The 23,493-nt window shown below is 41.6% G+C and overlaps 1 protein-coding gene across 1 annotated transcript in view; it reads right to left on the bottom strand.

Moving 5' to 3' along the window:
• Naa15-16 (N-alpha-acetyltransferase 15/16) overlaps nucleotides 1-23,493 on the bottom strand; it is a 270,568-nt gene that overhangs the window by 230,572 nt on the left and 16,503 nt on the right. Inside the window, exons 2-3 of the mRNA XM_071683180.1 lie at nucleotides 12,798-12,876; nucleotides 6,142-6,404 (exon numbers count right to left, since the gene is read on the bottom strand). Of these exons, the coding sequence (XP_071539281.1) occupies nucleotides 6,142-6,404; nucleotides 12,798-12,876 (342 nt within the window). The remainder of the gene's footprint in view (nucleotides 1-6,141; nucleotides 6,405-12,797; nucleotides 12,877-23,493) is intronic.

Genomic DNA, 23,493 nt, shown 5'->3' with positions numbered 1-23,493 from the left:
AATACCTTCCACAGAGCATCTCTATCAACTCTATCATATGCCTTCTCCAGATCCATAAATGCTACATACAAATCCATTTGCTTTTCTAAGTATTTCTCACATACATTCTTCAAAGCAAACACCTGATCCACACATCCTTTACCACTTCTGAAACCACACTGCTCTTCCCCAATCTGATGCTCTGTACATGCCTTCACCATCTCAATCAATACCCTCCCATATAATTTACCAAGAATACTCAACAAACTTATACCTCTGTAATTTGAGCACTCACTCTTATCCCCTTTGCCTTTGTACAATGGCACTATGCAAGCATTCCGCCAATCCTCAGGCACCTCACCATGAATCATACATACATTAAATGACCTTACCAACCAGTCAACAATACAGTCACCCCCTTTTTTAATAAATTCCACTGCAATACCATCCAAACTCGTTGCCTTGCTGGCTTTCATCTTCTCTGAAAGAAGTACTGTGAAAAGACGTACTCTAAATATAATACCAGCAACCACAATATTGAGCTCTGAAATAACAATTGCATATCTAACCATTCTGAACTAAAAAAAATGCACCCAGGGAGGAATGTATAAAATAACAGCAAAGTATCAAACTATCCAATGGTTATATCACCATCATTCACTACCATTTCCTCATCCCATTCTCTTATCATACCCTGACTTTAGGTGCCACTCTCCATGCCACTACCCTCTCAATCACCACTCTTCCATACAGCTTATCATTATGTACACTCTGCAAACTTATACCTTTGTAACTTGAACAACCACTTCTGTTCCCCTTGCACTATGGCACTATATATGGATTCTACCCATCCTCAGGCACCTCACCATGATCCACACAAACAATGAAAATCCTAACTAACCAATCACCAACATAGTTAATCCCTTTCTTAAGAAATTCAACTATAGTACCATCCACTCCAGCTGTTTTGCCACATTTCATCTTAAGCAAGGCTTTTATCACTTCTCCTTACACCAAATCACTCTCCATGACTCTCACTTTGCATACTTCCCCCGAACCAACTACACAACATCTACCACCATATCATCAAAATAAATTCAACAATACCTTGCAGTACTCATTCACATTCCTTTCATCTCATCTCTAGCTGTTCCCACCACTTGCCCATTTGCCCCTTCACCAATTTTCCCATTGTTTTCTTGATCATCTCACACTATAAACCTCTTTCCAAAACATTTTCTTATTCCACCTGAAGTTTGCTGATACTCACTCCCATAAACTCTCACTTGCCATTTTTCTGCCGCCACACCTTCCTCTTGACCTCCTGACATATTCTCTTTCACATTTCCCAATTGCTTGAACACCTTCCCTATTTCAATAGTAACTAAACTTCCTTATCTCATCACTCACTATCCTTTCTCACCAGTCTACCTCCTACCTTCAACGTGCCACAAGCTTCTCTATATACCTCTCATTCCTCACCCACTACCCTAGCTTACTTTACTCACACCTGCCATTCTACACTCAAGCTCTCTTCACAGAACCCTCTTTATCAAGCTAACTTTCACAACAATATCACAAAATCATCATCTTTTCCAAAAGCCTCTACAGATCATGATCCTCACCTCCACCAGGTAATGATCAGACATCCAAACAGTTGCCACTTTCAGTATATTCACATCCAGGAGTCTCTAGGACACCATTCAATTTAATAATGCCCACTTACCATCTTTCCTAGTCCCCATATAATTATGTATAACCCTCTTTTTAAACCAGATAGTCCCAACTGCAACCTTTTTCAACACAAAGATTCACAAGCTGTTGAACATTTCCATTAATATCATGGATATCCCATGCCCCATAATCATAACATCAACTACCACATTCCCAACTTTTCACATTAAAATGATTCATCACTAGTACCCAGTCTCTCACATCAAAACTGCTGACACTCAATCAGTTGCCCCATATCACCTGCCTTTCTTAATTCTTTTCGTGGCTTGGTACACAGGCACATATAATCAACCACTTCTCATAATCCTCATTATTCTGGGGCTCATTTCCTTAACACTCTCACCTATTCCCCAAGCTTCTCCTGCAGAAGCACTTCCCCCTTCCTTACTCTCCTACTTGCCATCACACTAATCCCTGATTTTACCCCTGACTACTCCTACGACATTCTCAAATGATGTGCAATTCTGCTATCACCAAGAGTATGGGAGGGTATTACTAAGCATGGATGGAAAGGATAAAGAATAGTGTGGGTGAAAGGAAAGACTGGGATTGTGAAATATGCATAGGTATGTGTATATGTGCCTGTGAATATGAAGACTGTACAAGGAAAGGATGAAATGAAGCTTTACTGGAGAAATCTGAATGACTGTATAAACATTTTTGAGAATGAGAGAAACATGGTCATATTGGGTGATATGAATGTGAAAGTGGAATGTGATAGAATGGGTGAATAATTAGGAAATGGGGAGTGCTTGGAGTAAATGAATATGGAAGCTATTTTGTGGATATTTGTACTGAGAGGGGTTTATTCCTTGCAAACACCCTTTTTCAGCACAAGATGATCCTCAGATACACACTGATGAGGAATGATGGAAGAGAAGAACAAAAGCCTTTGTTTATGTGGCAGATGATGAAAGACTGAGAATGGCTATGCTGGATGCTAGAGTCAGAAGAGGATTCTTTAGTGACTCTGACCATTTTGGGGTTCTTGTGGGGATGAGGATCAGGGAGAAGTAAGGGTATGGTGTAAGGAAGAATGGAGAAGTAAAAGTGTTGGCAAGCGAGATGATGAGTCAGGAAAAATACAGGGAGGAGAATGAAAGGAAAGTAACTGAAATCTTAGCTGGAATTGCAATGAATGTAGGAATGCAGTCATGTGTGAATGAGGTGTTTAAAATGTTTTAGAGAAGTTACTAGTATAGGTTAAAGGACCAGTAGTTGGACAGAAAGAAGTGAGATAAAGGAATAAAAAGGGGCAATGCACAGTGGACAGAAGAGATTAGAAATGCTGTGGAAGAAAAGAAAAAGGCATTTTGGTAGATAGCTCGATAGGAATGTACCAGTGGAAGTTCAGCAAAGGAGGAGGGAAGAATACAAAATATGAAGGCAGAATGTTAAGAAGCTGATCGACAAAAGCAAAGACAGAGTAGATGAAGATTTTGAAAAAAAGTTGAGTGAAAAGTTTAGGGATGATAAGAAACTATACTGGAAGGTGGTGAAAAAGGAGAGGTGGATGTAAGAGTGGAAATGTTGATGTAAGAACTAAGGAAGGGGAATTGCCGAATCAAAAGGAGGAAGTTAGAGGAAGCTGGAAAAAGTATTTTGAAGATCTGATGAATGTGGGAGAAGGGGAGGCAACAGTTGTTACATGCATGGGTAAGGAGGAGGGAAGGAAGAGGATACGAGTGCAAGGGCCTATAGCAAAGAGGGAGGTAAGAAGGGCAATAATGAGGCTGAAGGTAGGAAAGGCACCTGAACTGGATGGGATTATGGTTGAAATGCTAAAGTATGGAGGAGAAAGTGTGATAAAGTGGATGCATCCTATATGTAATTAAGCATGGAAACAGAAGGTTGTGCCTGAGGATTGGGTGAAAGCTATTATTGTCCCTCTATTCAAAGGAAATGGTGCGAAGGATGTATAAAGCAATTATAGGGGAATAAGTCTGTTCAGTATAACATGAAAAGTGTATGCAAGAATATTGATTGACAGAGCGATGGAAGTGACTAAATGCAGAATATGTGAAGAGCAAGGGGGTTTAAGGAAAGGTAGGGGATGTGTGGATCAGATTTTTGTGGTAAAGATGACTGTAGAAAAGTATTCAGTGAAAGGTAAGAAGCTGTATACAGCTTTTGTGGATCTGTAGAAAGCATATGACAGAGTCAAGTGGAATGCTTTGTACGATGAGTTAAAGATATATGGTACAGGAAGAGAACTGCTGGATGGTGTAAAACCTTCTATAGACGAGCAAATGCATGTCTAAGAATGGATGGAGAGCTGAGCAAAAGTTTTGGGATACATGTAGGCGTGAAGCAGGGCTCTGTGATGTCACCTTGGCTTTCTAATACAAATATGTATGGAGTGATAAAAATGAAAGCAAAGCTAAAAAAAGGGTGCAGAGATGGAGTGTGGCAGTGAGATACAGTGGACAGTCACAAGCCTGTTTGTGGGTGATGCTGTGTTGTTTGCTGAGAGTGAAGAAGAGCTGCAGGAGGTTGTGTGTTTTATGATGTGTGTAAGCATAGGTGATTGAAGATAAATGCAAGTAAAAGTAATGGTGCTTGAAAGGAAACAGAGTGAAAGTATAGATTTTGTAAAACCATATAGAGTGAAAGAAGAAAGAGTAGTAAATTGTACTGTGAGTATGGGGGGGGGGGAGACAGGAAGAAGTGAGAGAATCTAAGTATCTAGGAGCTGTCTAAGAGCTGTCTTGGGTAAGTGTGGTGATATGGAAGGAGAGATAAGGGAAAGAGCTGTACAGGGTAGAAGAGTCCCTTAAGAGAATAAAGAAGGGTAGATGTGAAAGTATGGAAGTGAAAAGAGGATTAATCAAGGGACAGCATAGTCCTATCAACCCTGACCTATGCAGCCAAAACATGGACGTGGAATGAGGCACAAAGGTCAAGAATCCAGACTGTGGAAATGAGCTACTTGAGATGAGCATGTGGTGTCACTAGATGGAATGAAAAAGAAATGAAAGGGTGTACAAGAGATGTGGTATGGCAAGGAAAGCAAACGGAATGAATTGTGGAGTGGTAGAAAGGGTGAAACATAATACTTTGAGATGGTTTGGGCATGTGGAAAGAATGCAACATTGAGAGTTTACAAGGAGAGTGTATGATAGTACAATTAAAGGGGATGGTGTGAGTGGAAGACTAACTGTGAAATAGGCAAATGGGGTGGAGGAGTACTGGAGGGAGAGAAACAGAGGAAGAATGCATAGAATGGTGTATGTGAGGGAGGCATGTAAAGACAGGGATAAGTGAAGACCCTCTTAACATGGCCACCCTGTGATGGGAGTTCCCGGAGGGAACAGGCATCAGAGATATTTAGACAGATAAAGGGTCAAAAGATTTAAACCTGAGAAAAAAGTTCATGTGGTGTGGTAATCATAATACCTTAATATCAACATTAACTCAACAAATTAGACAGCTATGAATTACATCAGCAAGAGCAAGCATTATAAAGAAAATGTGGGCATGTGTGGGGGGTAAAGGAGTGGTGGGATGAAGTAAAGTTGTTAGAGAAAGAGGAGAGCTGTATGGGTGTTACCTGCAGGGAGTGTGTGATTAGATATTCAAGAAGCAACAGCAAGAGGTAAAGAGGAAGGTCTAAGGGATAAAAAGGAGATATATGAGTTGGAGAAAGTGAATATTAGTAAAGTTCTGGGAGGATAAGGAAATGTTTTGTAATAAGATGAACAGTGTGAGAGGGAAATAAGAAAAAAAATCTGTGAAAGGAGCAGATGGGAAACTAGTTACGGATGAGGAAGAGGTAAAATGTATATGTAATGAGCATTTTGAAGGACTTTCGAATGCTTTAAATGACACGGTGGCAGATGTGGGGTGTTTGGGTCATGGAGTTAGGCAAAGTGAGAGATACCAAACAACAAATGTGGTTTGGTGTAAAATGAAAAGGTGGTCAAAGCCTTGCATAAGATGAAGTGTGGCAACCCAGCTGGAGTGATTGGGAATGTGGTTGAATTTCTTAAGAAAGGAGGTGACAATGGTTATGACTGGCAAGTTAAAAGTTCTGATGTATGGCTCAGGGTGAGGTGCCTGAGGGGGAAAAAGAAGGGGGAACCGAGGTGGATGAAAATGGATCGAAATATGCTTTGAGTGTTCAAGGCCTGAACAAGGAAAAGGGTGTAAGGCATGTATGGGAATGAGCAAATCAGGGTGATGTGGTACACTGAGCATGACAAGCTATCAATGGACTGAACTTGTGCATTTGTAGCAATCAGGAAAACCACAAAAAGGTCTCAAGAGACTGGCTGTCAGTAGGGGAATCTAGTTTCGGTGCATTGTACATGACAGATATAGAGTGCACGTGTGTTAAGGCAGCCACTTTTCATCTGTTCCTGCTGTTACCATATGGGAGAAGACAAATAAGTATGAAAAAATACTGAGAATGTCCAAAATATCACTTGCCTTGTAGCCATCAAGGTCTCTCATTTGAATCTGAAGCAAGGATAGGTCCCGCAGTATCTGAAGATTGTCCTTATCCCATTTGAGAGCATTTCGATAACATTTGATAGCTTCATCATATTTCTTGTCTGATCGCTGTAGCAACCCAAACACATGCCAACAAACATGACTCTTTAAATTGTTGCGGAGTCCTTGTCTAACAAAGTTGTAGGCATCTTCTTTTCGCCCCAAGCAATTCAGTATGAGTCCCTTCATAGCAAGAGTTTCTGCAAAAAAAAAAATAATAATAATAATAATAATTATAAAGATACATAAAAAATCTATGGTAAAATAAAATCTTTTTGCAGAAGAACAAACACATGTAAATACAGTCCACATCAACATTTACAGATATACAGATGCTCTGTGGAAGGTATTAAGAATATATGGTGTGGGAGGCAAGTTGTTAGAAGCAGTGAAAAGTTTTTATCAAGGATGTAAGGCATGTGTACGTGTAGGAAGAGAGGAAAGTGATTGGTTCTCAGTGAATGTAGGTTTGCGGCAGGGGTGTGTGATGTCTCCATGGTTGTTTAATTTGTTTATGGATGGGGTTGTTAGGGAGGTGAATGCAAGAGTTTTGGAAAGAGGGGCAAGTATGAAGTCTGTTGGGGATGAGAGAGCTTGGGAAGTGAGTCAGTTGTTGTTCACAGATGATACAGCGCTGGTGGCTGATTCATGTGAGAAACTGCAGAAGCTGGTGACTGAGTTTGGTAAAGTGTGTGAAAGAAGAAAGTTAAGAGTAAATGTGAATAAGAGCAAGGTTATTAGGTACAGTAGGGTTGAGGGTCAAGTCAATTGGGAGGTGAGTTTGAATGGAGAAAAACTGGAGGAAGTGAAGTGTTTTAGATATCTGGGAGTGGATCTGGCAGCGGATGGAACCATGGAAGCGGAAGTGGATCATAGGGTGGGGGAGGGGGCGAAAATCCTGGGAGCCTTGAAGAATGTGTGGAAGTCGAGAACATTATCTCGGAAAGCAAAAAGGGGTATGTTGGAAGGAATAGTGGTTCCAACAATGTTGTATGGTTGCGAGGCGTGGGCTAGGGATAGAGTTGTGCGCAGGAGGATGGATGTGCTGGAAATGAGATGTTTGAGGACAATGTGTGGTGTGAGGTGGTTTGATCAAGTAAGTAACGTAAGGGTAAGAGAGATGTGTGGAAATAAAAAGAGCGTGGTTGAGAGAGCAGAAGAGGGTGTTTTGAAATGGTTTGGGCACATGGAGAGAATGAGTGAGGAAAGATTGACCAAGAGGATATATGTGTCGGAGGTGGAGGGAACGAGGAGAAGAGGGAGACCAAATTGGAGGTGGAAAGATGGAGTGAAAAAGATTTTGTGTGATAGGGGCCTGAACATGCAGGAGGGTGAAAGGAGGGCAAGGAATAGAGTGAATTGGAGCGATGTGGTATACCGGGGTTGACGTGCTGTCAGTGGATTGAATCAGGGCATGTGAAGCGTCTGGGGTAAACCATGGAAAGCTGTTTAGGTATGTATATTTGCGTGTGTGGACGTATGTATATACATGTGTATGGGGGTGGGTTGGGCCATTTCTTTCGTCTGTTTCCTTGCGCTACCTCGCAAACGCGGGAGACCGGCAAAAAAAAAAAAAAAAATCTATAAATAATCATTAACAGATAAATTCTTTGGCAACAATCATTAAATTTTAGGGAGAATAAAAAGATGTTCTGGAAGGAGGTAAACAAAGTGCGTAAGACAAGGGAGCAAATGGGAACTTCAGTGAAGGGCGCAAATGGGGAGGTGATAACAAGTAGTGGTGATGTGAGAAGGAGATGGAGTGAGTATTTTGAAGGTTTGTTGAATGTGTTTGATGATAGAGTGGCAGATATAGGATGTTTTGGTCGAGGTGGTGTGCAAAGTGCGAGGGTTAGGGAAAATGATTTGGTAAACAGAGAAGAGGTAGTAAAAGCTTTGCGGAAGATGAAAGCCGGCAAGGCAGCAGGTTTGGATGGTATTGCAGTGGAATTTATTAAAAAAGGGGCTGACTGTATTGTTGACTGGTTGGTAAGGTTATTTAATGTATGTATGGCTCATGGTGAGGTGCCTGAGGATTGGCGGAATGCGTGCATAGTGCCATTGTACAAAGGCAAAGGGGATAAGAGTGAGTGCTCAAATTACAGAGGTATAAGTTTGTTGAGTATTCCTGGCAAATTATATGGGAGGGTATTGATTGAGAGGGTGAAGGCATGTACAGAGCATCAGATTGGGGAAGAGCAGTGTGGTTTCAGAAGTGGTAGAGGATGTGTGGATCAGGTGTTTGCTTTGAAAAATGTATGTGAGAAATACTTAGAAAAGCAAATGGATTTGTATGTAGCATTTATGGATTTGGAGAAGGCATATGATAGAGTTGATAGAGATGCTCTGTGGAAGGTATTAAGAATATATGGTGTGGGAGACAAGTTGTTAGAAGCAGTGAAAAGTTTTTATCGAGGATGTAAGGCATGTGTACGTGTAGGAAGAGAGGAAAGTGATTGGTTCTCAGTGAATGTAGGTTTGCGGCAGGGGTGTGTGATGTCTCCATGGTTGTTTAATTTGTTTATGGATGGGGTTGTTAGGGAGGCGAATGCAAGAGTTTTGGAAAGAGGGGCAAGTATGAAGTCTGTTGGGGATGAGAGAGCTTGGGAAGTGAGTCAGTTGTTGTTCACTGATGATACAGCGCTGGTGGCTGATTCATGTGAGAAACTGCAGAAGCTGGTGACTGAGTTTGGTAAAGTGTGTGAAAGAAGAAAGTTAAGAGTAAATGTGAATAAGAGCAAGGTTATTAGGTACAGTAGGGTTGAGGGTCAAGTCAATTGGGAGGTGAGTTTGAATGGAGAAAAACTGGAGGAAGTGAAGTGTTTTAGATATCTGGGAGTGGATCTGGCAGCGGATGGAAACATGGAAGCGGAAGTGGATCATAGGGTGGGGGAGGGGGCGAAAATTCTGGGAGCCTTGAAGAATGTGTGGAAGTCGAGAACATTATCTCGGAAAGCAAAAATGGGTATGTTTGAAGGAATAGTGGTTCCAACAATGTTGTATGGTTTCGGGGCGTGGACTATGGATAGAGTTGTGCGCAGGAGGATGGATGTGCTGGAAATGAGATATTTGAGGACAATGTGTGGTGTGAGGTGGTTTGATCGAGTAAGTAACGTAAGGGTAAGAGAGATGTGTGGAAATAAAAAGAGCGTGGTTGAGAGAGCAGAAGAGGGTGTTTTGAAATGGTTTGGTCACATGGAGAGATGAGTGAGGAAAGATTGACCAAGAGGATATATGTGTCGGAGGTGGAGGGAACGAGGAGAAGAGGGAGACCAAATTGGAGGTGGAAAGACGGAGTGAAAAAGATTTTGTGTGATAGGGGCCTGAACATGCAGGAGGGTGAAAGGAGGGCAAGGAATAGAGTGAATTGGAGCGATGTGGTATACCGGGGTTGACGTGCTGTCAGTGGATTGAATCAAGGCATGTGAAGCGTCTGGGGTAAACCATGGAAAGCTGTGTAGGTATGTATATTTGTGTGTGTGTGGATGTATGTATATACATGTGTATGGGGTGGGTTGGGCCATTTCTTTCGTCTGTTTCCTTACGCTACCTCGCAAACACGGGAGACAGCGACAAAGCAAAAAAAAAAAAAAAAATTCATTTAAGGTCCAGCCTCGATGTGGACTTATCCTTGACTGGAGCCCTCAACATAGAAAAAAGAACATTCTCAGCTTTCAATTCAATCAAACAAATGTCCCAAACCTTTTCCTGATACACAGAAAAGTAGTTAATTATGAAAATCCTTTCTATATCATCAACAATACTCCATTACAATAACGATCATCAATTCTGTACAGATTTCTCTTTGGACTCCTTCGACAACCACCCCTAATCACATCATTTCAGTACAATTTCGAGTCATTCTCATGCCTTCAGTTACCTACAGCTGTCCATATTGTTACACCAAGATAGCCAAGGCTCCTTGGCTGTTTTCACACATTCATAAATAGGCATTTTTTTTAAATGACCAAGACAGCATGGGCAAAATATGTCCCAATCAAAGCCATCTTGGGTGAAAAGATATATGTGCCTGCTTAATGGGTTAATGCTAGAAAGAATATACATAGACGGACAGATGAAAGAAGAGCATTCCAAGGCTTTGCTGTTCAAAGGATAGGCATCATAACAATCTTCCTACAGCCAGTCTCCCCTCAGAGCCCAAGGGAACAGCAGCTAGAGGCATGCTTCAGATCTAAGTCTTTACAGCAGGAACACACCAACAACTCGAAAGAGCAGTGGCCAAAAGAGTATCGGTATAACAGACAGAAGACAGCAACACTGCAGCAGAAAGAAAAGGATGAGTGAAGGAAAATAATGCCTGAAGAATCAATGAGATGGTAGGCTTCTGAATCCTTTGAGATGGAAGGCTTTTGAATTCGCTCTGACTAAAAGAGAGGTGGACAAAGAAACATCATAGAAATGTGAGCAGTAATCCATAACAGGACAGGTAAAACCCTGTAGACATCGAATAGCAATTTATAACAAAAACAATTATGACAACTATACTACACCTATAGCTTTTCGGAAGGAGACTTTGTAATGCTGATTAAACAGAGTTACTAGGGTAAAGAGGTGGATATGGTTATGCCCAATGTGTCATGTCATTACAAGGATAAATGTGGTGTTCTGAAGTTGAAAAGAAATGAGTGACAGACACAGTGTTTTACCATCACTGAAGTTAATCAGCTCCCTATTTCAAAATACTGCATAAGTCATGAAATGAGAGAGGATATATGTTCAATATGAGAGAGAGTGTGTGTGAAAGAAGAAAGTTAAGAGTAAATGTGAATAAGAGCAAGGTTATTAGGTACAGTAGGGTTGACGGTCAAGTCAACTGGGAGGTAAGTTTGAATGGAGAAAAACTGGAGGAAGTAAAGTGTTTTAGATATCTGGGAGTGGATCTGGCAGCGGATGGAACCATGGAAGCGGAAGTGAATCATAGGGTGGGGGAGGGGGCGAAAATCCTGGGAGCCTTGAAGAAAGTGTGGAAGTCAAGAAAATTATCTCGGAAAGCAAAAATGGCTATGTTTGAAGGAATAGTGGTTCCAACAATGTTGAATGGTTGCAAGGCATGGGCTATGGATAGAGTTGTGCACAGGAGGGTGGACGTGCTGGAAATGAGATGTCTGAGGACAATATGTGGTGTGAGGTGGTTTGATTGAGTAAGTAATGTAAGGGTAAGAGAGATGTGTGGAAATAAAAAGAGCGTGGTTGAGAGAGCAGAAGAGGGTGTTTTGAAATGGTTTGGGCACTTGGAGAGAATGAGTGAGGAAAGATTGACCGAGAGGATATATATGTGTCGGAGGTGGAGGGAACGAGAAGTGGGAGACCAAATTGGAGGTGGAAAGATGGTGTGAAAAAGATTTTGAGTAATCGGGGCCTGAACATGCAGGAGGGTGAAAGGTGGGCAAGGAATAGAGTGAATTGGATCGATGTGGTATACTGCGGTCGACGTGCTGTCAATGGATTGAATCAGGGCATGTGAAGCGTCTGGGGTAAACCATGGAAAGTTCTGTGGGGCCTGGATGTGGAAAGGGAGCTGTGGTTTCAGGCATTATTACATGACAGCTAGAGACAGTGAACGAATGGGGCCTTTGTTGTCTTTTCCTAGTGCTACCTCACACATATGAAGGGGGAGGGGGATGTTATTCCATGTGTGGCGAAGTGGCGATGGGAATAAATAAAAGCAGACTATGAATTATGTACATGTGTATATATGTATATGTCAGTGTGTGTATATATATGTGTACATTGAGATGTACAGGTATGTATATTTGCATGTGTGGACGTGTATGTATATACATGTGTATGGGGGTGGGTTGGGCCATTTCTTTCGTCTGTTTCCTTGCGCTACCTCGCAAACGCGGGAGACAGCGACAAAGCAAAATAATAATAACATATAATAATGAGAGAGAGACTTAGAATTAGAAAAAGGAGGGTAGAAAGAGTTGAAGAGTGTAAAGTGGAATGATCAGCATATAAGTATGAAGAAGGTAAGCAGTTTCTCCTCCAACGAAAACTGTAATGAAACAATCACAAAAGAAATTTCACTTCATTACAAAGTGATGTCCTTTTAAGTGTGCTTTAGACAAATGTTGCAATTTCACAATCTTTGTATCCGTCAAATAAATATAAAAGGAATTCTCGTACACAGCTTTCTCAAATTCCTCAAATGCATAGCTTAATGCCTAACATGACACATATATCATAAACTCTATGGGGGATTAATGATCAACTATTTAATTTTCTATCATAAAGCATGAACCTATATTAAATTCTATGAACATATATTAAAAAATACTCTAAATTCATAAGAAAAACTTTATTCAGGGAGAACCTGGTTAACATTAAGAATGTCTTTTTTGGGGAAAAAAAAAAAGAGGGGGAGACTATTCACTAGCAGCATCTTAAAACCATAAATAATTTCCCACCTGGCTCTGCAACAATATCTACCAAAAAAATGAATGTATCATTCTGTGATAAGGGGTTAACCCACAGTAAACGAAATTGGCCAACTTCTTACCCAATCTTTTGGGCTGTAAGTCATATGGTAATGTGAAGCACATGCCAAAACAATGCAGAAAGTAACTTACCTCCATGGTCACAGAAGTTTGCCAGGATTTGCTTTGCAAATTTCAACCCATTTTTGTATTGCTTCTGCTCATAGCATTTCTGAAGAAAACAAATCAAATTAACTACTTTGATATTTCCTACTTTAAAAATACAGGTTACCTCTTAAATCAATTAAATTACCAGATAAACATGTCAAATTCTGAACAACTTAAAAGGAGTCTATCTATATCAACCTATCATCATTCCATCATTCCCAGTTCCATGAAGTGGATCAAGGACTAATCGAAATGTCTCATATACTAAAACAATTCTTCTAGAGGAGTCTGTTCTTCACTTATTGATGATACGTTTGTACCTGATCCAATAATAGACTTGATCCAGTTAGAGAAAAAAGTGTGATATGCTACAAAAATAAAAAATGACAAAGAAAAATCAAGCAAAAATAAAAAGTAAATAAATATACAAATTAAAATATGGTTCAAAACCCCCTTAAAAAATTCACACCAAAATGAACATTTTCCCCATATAAATAATACTCTACTGGCAGTAAACATATGCATGTAGGTATGTGTATGCAGTGGTCCCAAATGGAACTACCAGCTACCAGCCTATGTGCATCGGCCTGGACCTCATCCACCAACCAACCTTCCGCCCCAAAGGAGCTTAACTTTCCCCAGTACCATGAAGAGCACAGACTCAACCTGTCTCCAGCCACTTTCCATGGCCAAATGTAATAACCAAACATTTTAACAATCAAGCATATTTTTTCCCACTAATGAGAGATGCCTGGTAAATAGCTGATAAAATCTTCGGGGGCTTTTACCCTCATGGCCTGGGTTGAACCCAGGCTGTTGGATGATGCCCTAGTCATCTTCCCCCAGGCATTTAATGCACGCTGGTAACATTAACCCCAACCCTGAGCCAATGAAGTACATCTGCCCACAAAGTTAAACTTCCATCACCAAAAAGCCCTACTCTGTCAGATTCTCCAGTACCTTTCAGTGGCACTACCTCCATTGGACATCCCTCCCTTTTAAAAAGGACCACACAGAGTTATGGACATGCAGAACCCACCAAGACAAGAACACCCAAAGCACAATCCCAACATATATATCCCACAAGTAACAGTACAAAATGCACAATCCCATGTATCACAAATAACCCTACTACTCCACAGATCCTTATTCACACCCTAAACAGTGTACAACTGAACACCACACACCAATCTCATTAAAAACAAACACAGAGAAGTATTCAGTCTTATCCTGACACAGAACCTACATAGCCCTCATCCAGGAAACCACACTTACATGCAGATCATCCTCGCTCTTTTTTATAACTAAACGACCAAAACATAAAAGAGTAAACAAGGATGACTCATAATGCTTCCCAATGAATGTCGGTTTGCGGCAGGGGTGCCATGATGTCTCCATGGTTGTTTAATCTGTTTATGGATGGGGTTGTTAGGGAGGTGAGAGAGGGGCAAGTATGCAGTCTGTTGTGGATAAGAGGGCTTGGGAAGTAAGTTGTTGTTCGCTGATGATAAAGCACTGGTGGCTGATTCGGGTGAGAAACTGCAGAAACTGGTGACTGAGTTTGGTAAAGTGTGTGAAAGAAGAAAGCTGAGAGTAAATGTGAATAAGAGCAAGGTTATCAGGTTCAGTAGGGTTGAGGGACAAGTTAATTGGGAGGTAATTTTGAATGGAGAAAAACTGGAGGGAGTGAAGAGTTTTAGATATCTGGGAGTGGATTTAGCAGAGGATGGAACCATGGAAGCAGAAGTGAGTCACAAGGTGAGGGAGGGGGGTGGAGGTACTGGGAGCACTGAAGAATGTATGGAAGGTGAGAACGTTATCTCAGAGAGCAAAAATGGGTATGTTTGAAGGGTTAGTGTTTCCAACAATGTTATATGGTTGCAAGGCATGGGCTATAGATAGGGTTGTGCGGAGGAGGGTGGATGTGTTGGAAATGAGATGTTTGAGGACAATATGTGGTGTGAGGTGGTCTGATTGAGTAAGTAATGAAAGGGTAAGAGAGATGTGTGGTAACGAAAAGAGTGTGGCTGAGAGAGCAGATGAGGGTGTATTGAAATGATTTGGCCACATGGAGAGAATGATTGAGGAAAGATTGACAAAGAGGATACGTGTCAGAGGTGGAGGAAACAAGGCGAAGTGGGAGACCAAACTGGAGGTGGATGGATGGAATGGAAAAGATTTTGAGTGATCGGAGCCTGAACATACAGGAGGGTGAAAGGCATGCAAGGAATAGAGTGAATTGGAACGATGTGGTATACCCGGGTCGACGTGCTGTCAATGGATTGAACCATGGTATGTGAAGCGTCTGGGATAAACCATGGAAAGTTTTGTGGGTGCTGGATGTGGAAAGGGAGCTGTGGTTTCAGTGCATTACACATGACAGCTAGAGACTGAGTGTAAACGAATGTGGCCTTTGTTGTCTTTTCCTGGCGCTACCTTGCACGCACGCGCAGGGGGTGCCGTTTCATGTGTGGCGGCAGGAATGGATGGGGGCAGCAAGTATGAGCGTGTACAAGTGTATATATGTATATGTCTGTGTATGTATATGTAAGTATACATTGAAATGTATAAGTATGTATATGTGCGTGTGTGGGCATTTATGTATATACATGTATATGTGGGTGGGTTGGGCCATTCTTTCATCTGTTTCCTTGTGCTACCTCGTAAATGCAGGAGACAGCGAATAAGTACAATAATAGAATAATAATAATAGCACAGTTAAATTCATTAGTGATATAATAATCATTTACAGAATCTCCCTTGACCTTCCCTCCCTCAAGCACCCAAGTGCCACTGTTTGCTGGAGTATTTATGCATTACAACTGTGCTTCAAGTTGTGTCACCTCACTTTCTTTTACTCATGCTTTATCCTTATACATATTTCATTCATAAATAGTGATGTGTCATTATGAATATGTATACAATGTTCACCCCCCAATAAACCTTCCCCTCCCTCTAAAACCTCTACAAAGCAATCTAAATGTTAACTTCAGCACTAAAACATGGCCTTACAAGTTATGTTATCTCATTCGTTCATAGATATCCTTCAGTTTTATAAGCATTTATTTTTCATTTTATGATAGTTAATACAAAATTTTACAATTTTCTTGCACAAATCACGAGCAACATTCAGCAAGTTCACCAACCATTGAGGGGTTAACAGATAAAGTTACACAACACTTACTGACACCATAAGCCAATGCTGCACAACAGAAATACAACCCACTAACTGTGGCTACTCAAAGTATTGTGCCCTGTGCAGCAATTTTCAACAAATTAAAAAAATTCTTGATTTCATGTTAGCATTCATAAGAGCCTTTTTTTTTCATAAAAATTAACGTTTACAAAAATTAACATTTACAAATATCTTATGTATATTCTCCATTTCCCGAATATGTACGTACATTCATTCTTTTGGAAAAGTAAAATTGGAAGGGAGGATTTCCAAGCCCCCACTCCTGCCCCTTTTGGATGCCTTCTGCACCACACAGGAATACATGGTTCCCAGTGAATGCCAGTTTGCAACAAGGGGGTGTGATGTCCCCATGGTTGTTTAATTTGTTTATGGATGAGGTAGTTAGGGAGGTAAATGCAAGAGTTTTGGAGAGGGGCGAGTATGTAGTCTGCTGGGGATGAGAGAGCCTGGGAAGTGAGTCAGGTTTTGTTCACTGATGATACAGTTCTTGTGCTGATTCAGGTAAGAAAACTGCCAAAGTTAGTGACGGAGTTTGGAAAAGTGTGTGAAAGGAGAAAGTTGAGAGTAAATGTGAATAAGAGCAAGGTTATTAGGTTCAGTAAGGTTGAGGGACAAGTTAACTGGGATGTTAGTTTGAATGGAGAAAAATTGAAGGAAGTGAAGTGTTTTAGATATCTGAGAGTGGAGTTAGCAGCAGATGGAACCATGAAAGCAGAAGTGAGTCACAGGGTGGGAGAGGGGGCGAAGGTTCTGGGAGCATCGAAGAATGCATGGAAAGAGAGAATATTATCTCAGAGAGCAAAAATTGGTATGTTTGAAGGAATAGTAGTTCCGAAAATGTTATATGGTTGCGAGGCATGGGCTACAGATAGGGTTGTACGGAGGAGAGTAGATATGTTGGAAATGAAATGTTTGAGGACAATATGTGGTGTGAGGTGGTTTGATCAAGTAAGTAATGAAAGGGTAAGAGAGATGTGTGGAAATAAAAAGTGTGGTTGAGAGAGCAGAAGAGGGTGTGTTGAAATGGTATGGACATATGGAGAGAAAGAATGAGAAAAGACTGACAGAAAGGATATATGTGTCAGAGGTGGAAGGAACAAGGAGAAGCGGGAGACCAAATTGGAGGTGGAAGGATGGAGTGAAAAAGATTTTGAGCAATCGGGACCAGGACATACAGAAGGGTGAGAGGCATGCAAGGAATAGAGTGAATTGGAATGATATGGTATGCTGGGATTGACAAGCCATCAATGGACTGAACTAGGGAATGTGAAACATCTGAGGTAAACTATGAAAAGGTCTGTGGTGCCTGGATGTGGGTAGGGAGACGTGATTTTGGTGCATTACATATGACAGCCTGAGACTGAGTGTGAACAAATGTGGCCTTTTTTTGTCTGTTTTCCTGGTGCTGCCTCATTGAAGCAGGGGGTAGCGATGCTGTTTCCTGTGGGGCAGGGTGGTGAAGGGAATGGAAGAAGGCAAGTAAGTATGAATATGCACATGTGTATATGTTTTTTTTTCTTTTTCATACTATTCACCATTTCCCGCGTTAGTGAGGTAGCGTTAAAAACAGAGGACTGAGCCTTTGAGGGAATAACCTCACTTGGCCCCCTTCTCTGTTCCTTCTTTTGGAAAATTAAAAATGAGAGGGGAGGATTTCTAGCCCCCGCTCCCTTCCCTTTTAGTCGCCTTCTACGACACGCAGGGAATACATGGGAAGTATTCTTTCTCCCCTATCCCCAGGGATAGGGGAGAATGTATATGTGTACATATTGATATGCATAAGTGTGTGTATGGGCATTTATGTATATATATATATATATATATATATATATATATATATATATATATATATATATATATATATATATATGTGTGTGTATAAGAGAGGTTGGGCCGTTCTTCATCTGTTTCCTGGTGCTAACTTGCTGACACAGGAAACAGCAATTAAGTATGATAAATAACATATATATATATATTTTTTTTTTTTTGCTTTGTCGCTGTCTCCCGCGTTTGCGAGGTAGCGCAAGGAAACAGACGAAAGAAATGGCCCAACCCACCCCCATACACATGCCTTGATTCAACCCACTGACAGCACGTCAACCCCGGTATACCACATCGCTCCAATTCACTCTATTCTTTGCCCTCCTTTCACCCTCCTGCATGTTCAGGCCCCGATCACACAAAATCTTTTTCACTCCATCTTTCCACCTCCAATTTGGTCTCCCTCTTCTCCTCGTTCCCTCCACCTCCGACACATATATCCTCTTGGTCAATCTTTCCTCACTCATTCTCTCCATGTGACCAAACCATTTCAAAACACCCTCTTCTGCTCTCTCAACCACGCTCTTTTTATTTCCACATATCTCTCTTACCCTTACGTTACTTACTCGATCAAACTACCTCACACCACACATTCTCCTCAAATATCTCATTTCCAGCACATCCATCCTCCTGCGCACAACTCTATCCATAGTCCACGCCTCGCAACCATACAACATTGTTGGAACCACTATTCCTTCAAACATACCCATTTTTGCTTTCCGAGATAATGTTCTCGACTTCCACACATTCTTCAAGGCTCCCAGAATTTTCGCCCCCTCCCCCACCCTATGATCCACTTCCGCTTTCCATGGTTCCATCCGCTGCCAGATCCACTCCCAGATATCTAAAACACTTCACTTCCTCCAGTTTTTCTCCATTCAAACTCACCTCCCAATTGAATTGACCCTCAACCCTACTGTACCTAATAACCTTGCTCTTATTCACATTTACTCTTAACTTTCTTCTTTCACACACTTTACCAAACTCAGTCACCAGCTTCAGCAGTTTCTCACATGAATCAGCCACCAGCGCTGTATCATCAGCGAACAACAACTGACTCACTTCCCAAGCTCTCTCATCCCCAACAGACTTCATACTTGCCCCTCTTTCCAAAACTCTTGCATTCACCTCCCTAACAACCCCATCCATAAACAAATTAAACAACCATGGAGACATCACACACCCCTGCCGCAAACCTACATTCACTGAGAACCAATCACTTTCCTCTCTTCCTACACGTACACATGCCTTACATCCTCGATAAAAACTTTTCACTGCTTCTAACAACTTGCCTCCCACACCATATATTCTTAATACCTTCCACAGAGCATCTCTATCAACTCTATCATATGCCTTCTCCAGATCCATAAATGCTACATACAAATCCATTTGCTTTTCTAAGTATTTCTCACATACATTCTTCAAAGCAAACACCTGATCCACATATCCTCTACCACTTCTGAAACCACACTGCTCTTCCCCAATCTGATGCTCTGTACATGCCTTCACCCTCTCAATCAATACCCTCCCATATAATTTGCCAGGAATACTCAACAAACTTATACCTCTGCATATATATATATATATATATATATATATATATATATATATATTTTATTATTTTTTCTATTATACTTTGTCGCTGTCTCCCGCGTTTGCGAGGTAGCGCAAGGAAACAGACGAAAGAAATGGCCCAACCCCCCCCCCATACACATGTATATACATACGTCCACACACGCAAATATACATACCTACACAGCTTTCCATGGTTTACCCCAGACGCTTCACATGCCCTGCTTCAATCCACTGACAGCACGTCAACCCCGGTATACCACATCGCTCCAATTCACTCTATTCCTTGCCCTCCTTTCACCCTCCTGCATGTTCAGGCCCCGATCACACAAAATCTTTTTCACTCCATCTTTCCACCTCCAATTTGGTCTCCCTCTTCTCCTTGTTCCCTCCACCTCCGACACATATATCCTCTTGGTCAATCTTTCCTCACTCATCCTCTCCATGTGCCCAAACCACTTCAAAACACCCTCTTCTGCTCTCTCAACCACGCACTTTTTATTTCCACACATCTCTCTTACCCTTACGTTACTCACTCGATCAAACCACCTCACACCACACACTGTCCTCAAACATCTCATTTCCAGCACATCCATCCTCCTGCGCACAACTCTATCCATAGCCCACGCCTCGCAACCATACAACATTGTTGGAACCACCATTCCTTCAAACATACCCATTTTTGCTTTCCGAGATAATGTTCTCGACTTCCACACATTCTTCAAGGCCTCCAGGATTTTCGCCCCCTCCCCCACCCTATGATCCACTTCCGCTTCCATGGTTCCATCCGCTGCCAGATCCACTCCCAGATATCTAAAACACTTCACTTCCTCCAGTTTTTCTCCATTCAAACTCACCTCCCAATTGACTTGACCCTCAACCCTACTGTACCTAATAACCTTGCTCTTATTCACATTTACTCTAAACTTTCTTCTTCCACACACTTTTCCAAACTCAGTCACCAGCTTCTGCAGTTTCTCACATGAATCAGCCACCAGCGCTGTATCATCAGCGAACAACAACTGACTCACTTCCCAAGCTCTCTCATCCCCAACAGACTTCATACTTGCCCCTCTTTCCAAAACTCTTGCATTTACCTCCCTAACAACCCCATCCATAAACAAATTAAACAACCATGGAGACATCACACACCCCTGCCGCAAACCTACATTCACTGAGAACCAATCACTTTCCTCTCTTCCTACACGTACACATGCCTTACATCCTCGATAAAAACTTTTCACTGCTTCTAACAACTTTCCTCCCACACCATATATTCCTTGCCCTCCTTTCACCCTCCTGCATGTTCAGGCCCGGATCACACAAAATCTTTTTCACTCCATCTTTCCACCTCCAATTTGGTCTCCCTCTTCTCCTTGTTCCCTCCACCTCCGACACATATATCCTCTTGGTCAATCTTTCCTCACTCATCCTCTCCATGTGCCCAAACCACTTCAAAACACCCTCTTCTGCTCTCTCAACCATGCTCTTTTTATTTCCACACATATCTCTTACCCTTACATTACTTACTCAATCAAACCACCTCACACCACATATTGTCCTCAAACATCTCATTTCCACCACATCCACCCTCCTACACACAACTCTATCCATAGCCCATCCCTCACAACCATACAACATTGTTGGAACCACTATTCCTTCAAGCATAACCATTTTTGCTTTCCGAGATAATGTTCTCGACTTCCACACATTCTACAAGGTTCCCAGAATTTTCGCCCCCTCCCCCACCCTATGATTCACTTCCGCTTCCATGGTTCCATCCGCTGCCAAATCCACTCCCAGATATCTAAAACACTTTACTTCCTCTAGTTTTTCTCAATTCAAACTTACCTCCCAATTGACTTGACCCTCAACCCTAGTCTACCTAATAACCTTGCTCTTATTCACATTCACACTTAACTTTCTTCTTTCACACACTTTACCAAACTCAGTCCCCACCTTCAGCAGTTTCTCACATGAATCAGCCACCAGCGCTGTATCATCAGCGAACAACAACTGACTCACTTCCCAAGCTCTCTCATCCACAACAGACTTCATACTTGCCCCTCTTTCCAAAACTCTTGCATTCACCTCCCTAACAACCTCCTCCATAAACAAATTAAACAACCATGGAGACATCACACACCCCTGCCACAAACCTACATTCACTGAGAACCAATCACTTTCCTCTCTTCCTACACGTACACATGCCTTACATCCTCGATAAAAACTTTTCACTGCTTCTAACAACTTGCCTCCCACACCATATATTCTTAATACCTTCCACAGAGCATCTCTATCAACTCTATCATATGCCTTCTCCAGATCCATAAATGCTACATACAAATCCATTTGTTTTTCTATCCATAAATGCTACATACAAATCCATTTGTTTTTCTATCCATAAATGCTACATACAAATCCACTTGTTTTTCTAAGTATTTCTCATATACATTCTTCAAAGCAAACACATGATCCACACATCCTCTACCACTTCTGAAACCACACGCTCTTCTCCAAACTGATGCTCTGTACATGCCTTCATCCTCTCAATCAATACCCTCCCATATAATTTACCACGAATACTCAACAAACTTATACCTCTGTAATTTGAGCACTCACCTTTGTTCCCTTTGTCTTTGTACAATGGCACTATGCAAGCATTCCGCCAATCCTCAGGCACCTCAACATGAATCATACATACATTAAATAACCTAACAACCAGTCAACAATACAGTCACCCCTATTTAATGAATTCCACTGCAATACCATCCAAATCCGCTGCCTTCCCGGCTTTCATCTTCCGCAAACTTTTACTACCTCTTCTCCGTTTACCAAATCATTTTCCCTAACCCTCTCACTTTGCAAACCAACTCGACCAAAACACCTTATATCTGCCACTCTATCATCAAACACATTCAACAAACCTTCAAAATACTCACTCCATCTCCTTCTCACATCACCACTACTTGTTATCACCTCCCCATTAGCCCCCTTCACTGAAGTTCCCATTTGTTCCCTTGTCTTACGCACTTTATTCTGGTTTCCCTTCAAATCGCAATATATATATAATTCTTTTTATTTTGCTTTGTCGCTGTCTCCCGCGTTAGCGAGGTAGTGCAAGGAAACAGACGAAAGAAATGGCCCAACCCACCCACATACACATGTATATACATACATGTCCACACACGCAAATATACATACCTATATACCTCAATGCATACATATATATAAACACACAGACATATATACATATACACATGTACATAATTCATACTGTCTGCTTTTATTTATTCCCATCGCCACCTCGCCACACATGGAATAACAACCCCCTCCCCCTCATGTGTGCGAGGTAGCGCTAGGAAAAGACAACAAAGGCCACATTCGTTCACACTCAGTCTCTAGCTGTCACGTAATAATGCACCGAAACCACAGCTCCCTCTCCACATCCAGGCCCCACAGAACTTTCCATGGTTTACCCTAGACGCTTCACATGCCCTGGTTCAATCCACTGACAGCACATCGACCCTGGTATACCACATCGTTCCAATTCACTCTATTCCTTACACGCCTTTCACTCTCCTGCATGTTCAGACCTCGATCACTCAAAATCTTTTTCACTCCACCTTTCCACCTCCAATTTGGTCTCCCTATCCCCTGGGGATAGGGTAGAAAGAATACTTCCCACGTATTCCCTGTGTGTTGTAGTAGGCGACTAAATGGGGAGGGAGCAGGGGGGCTGGAAATCCTCCCCTTCCATTTTCAGTTTTCCAAAAGAAGGAACACAGAAGGGGGCCACGTGAGGATATTCCCTCTAAAACTCAGTCCTCTGTTCTTAACGCTACCTCGCTAATGCAAGAAATGGCAAATATGTATAAAAAAAAATCATATATACATAAATGCCCATACACACACATATACATATACATATCAACATACACAAATATACACAGACATACACAGACATATACATATGTACACATTCCATATTCATACGTGCATGCCTTAACCAATTCCTGGCACTACCCAACCTCAAAGAAAACTGTGTGTGTGTGTGTGTGTGTGTGTGTGTGTGTGTGTGTGTGGTAGCAC

The sequence above is a fragment of the Panulirus ornatus genome, chromosome 36, assembly GCF_036320965.1.
Source record: "Panulirus ornatus isolate Po-2019 chromosome 36, ASM3632096v1, whole genome shotgun sequence".
Lineage (NCBI taxonomy): Eukaryota > Metazoa > Arthropoda > Malacostraca > Decapoda > Palinuridae > Panulirus > Panulirus ornatus.
This window is presented reverse-complemented; position numbering and strand designations above follow the sequence as displayed.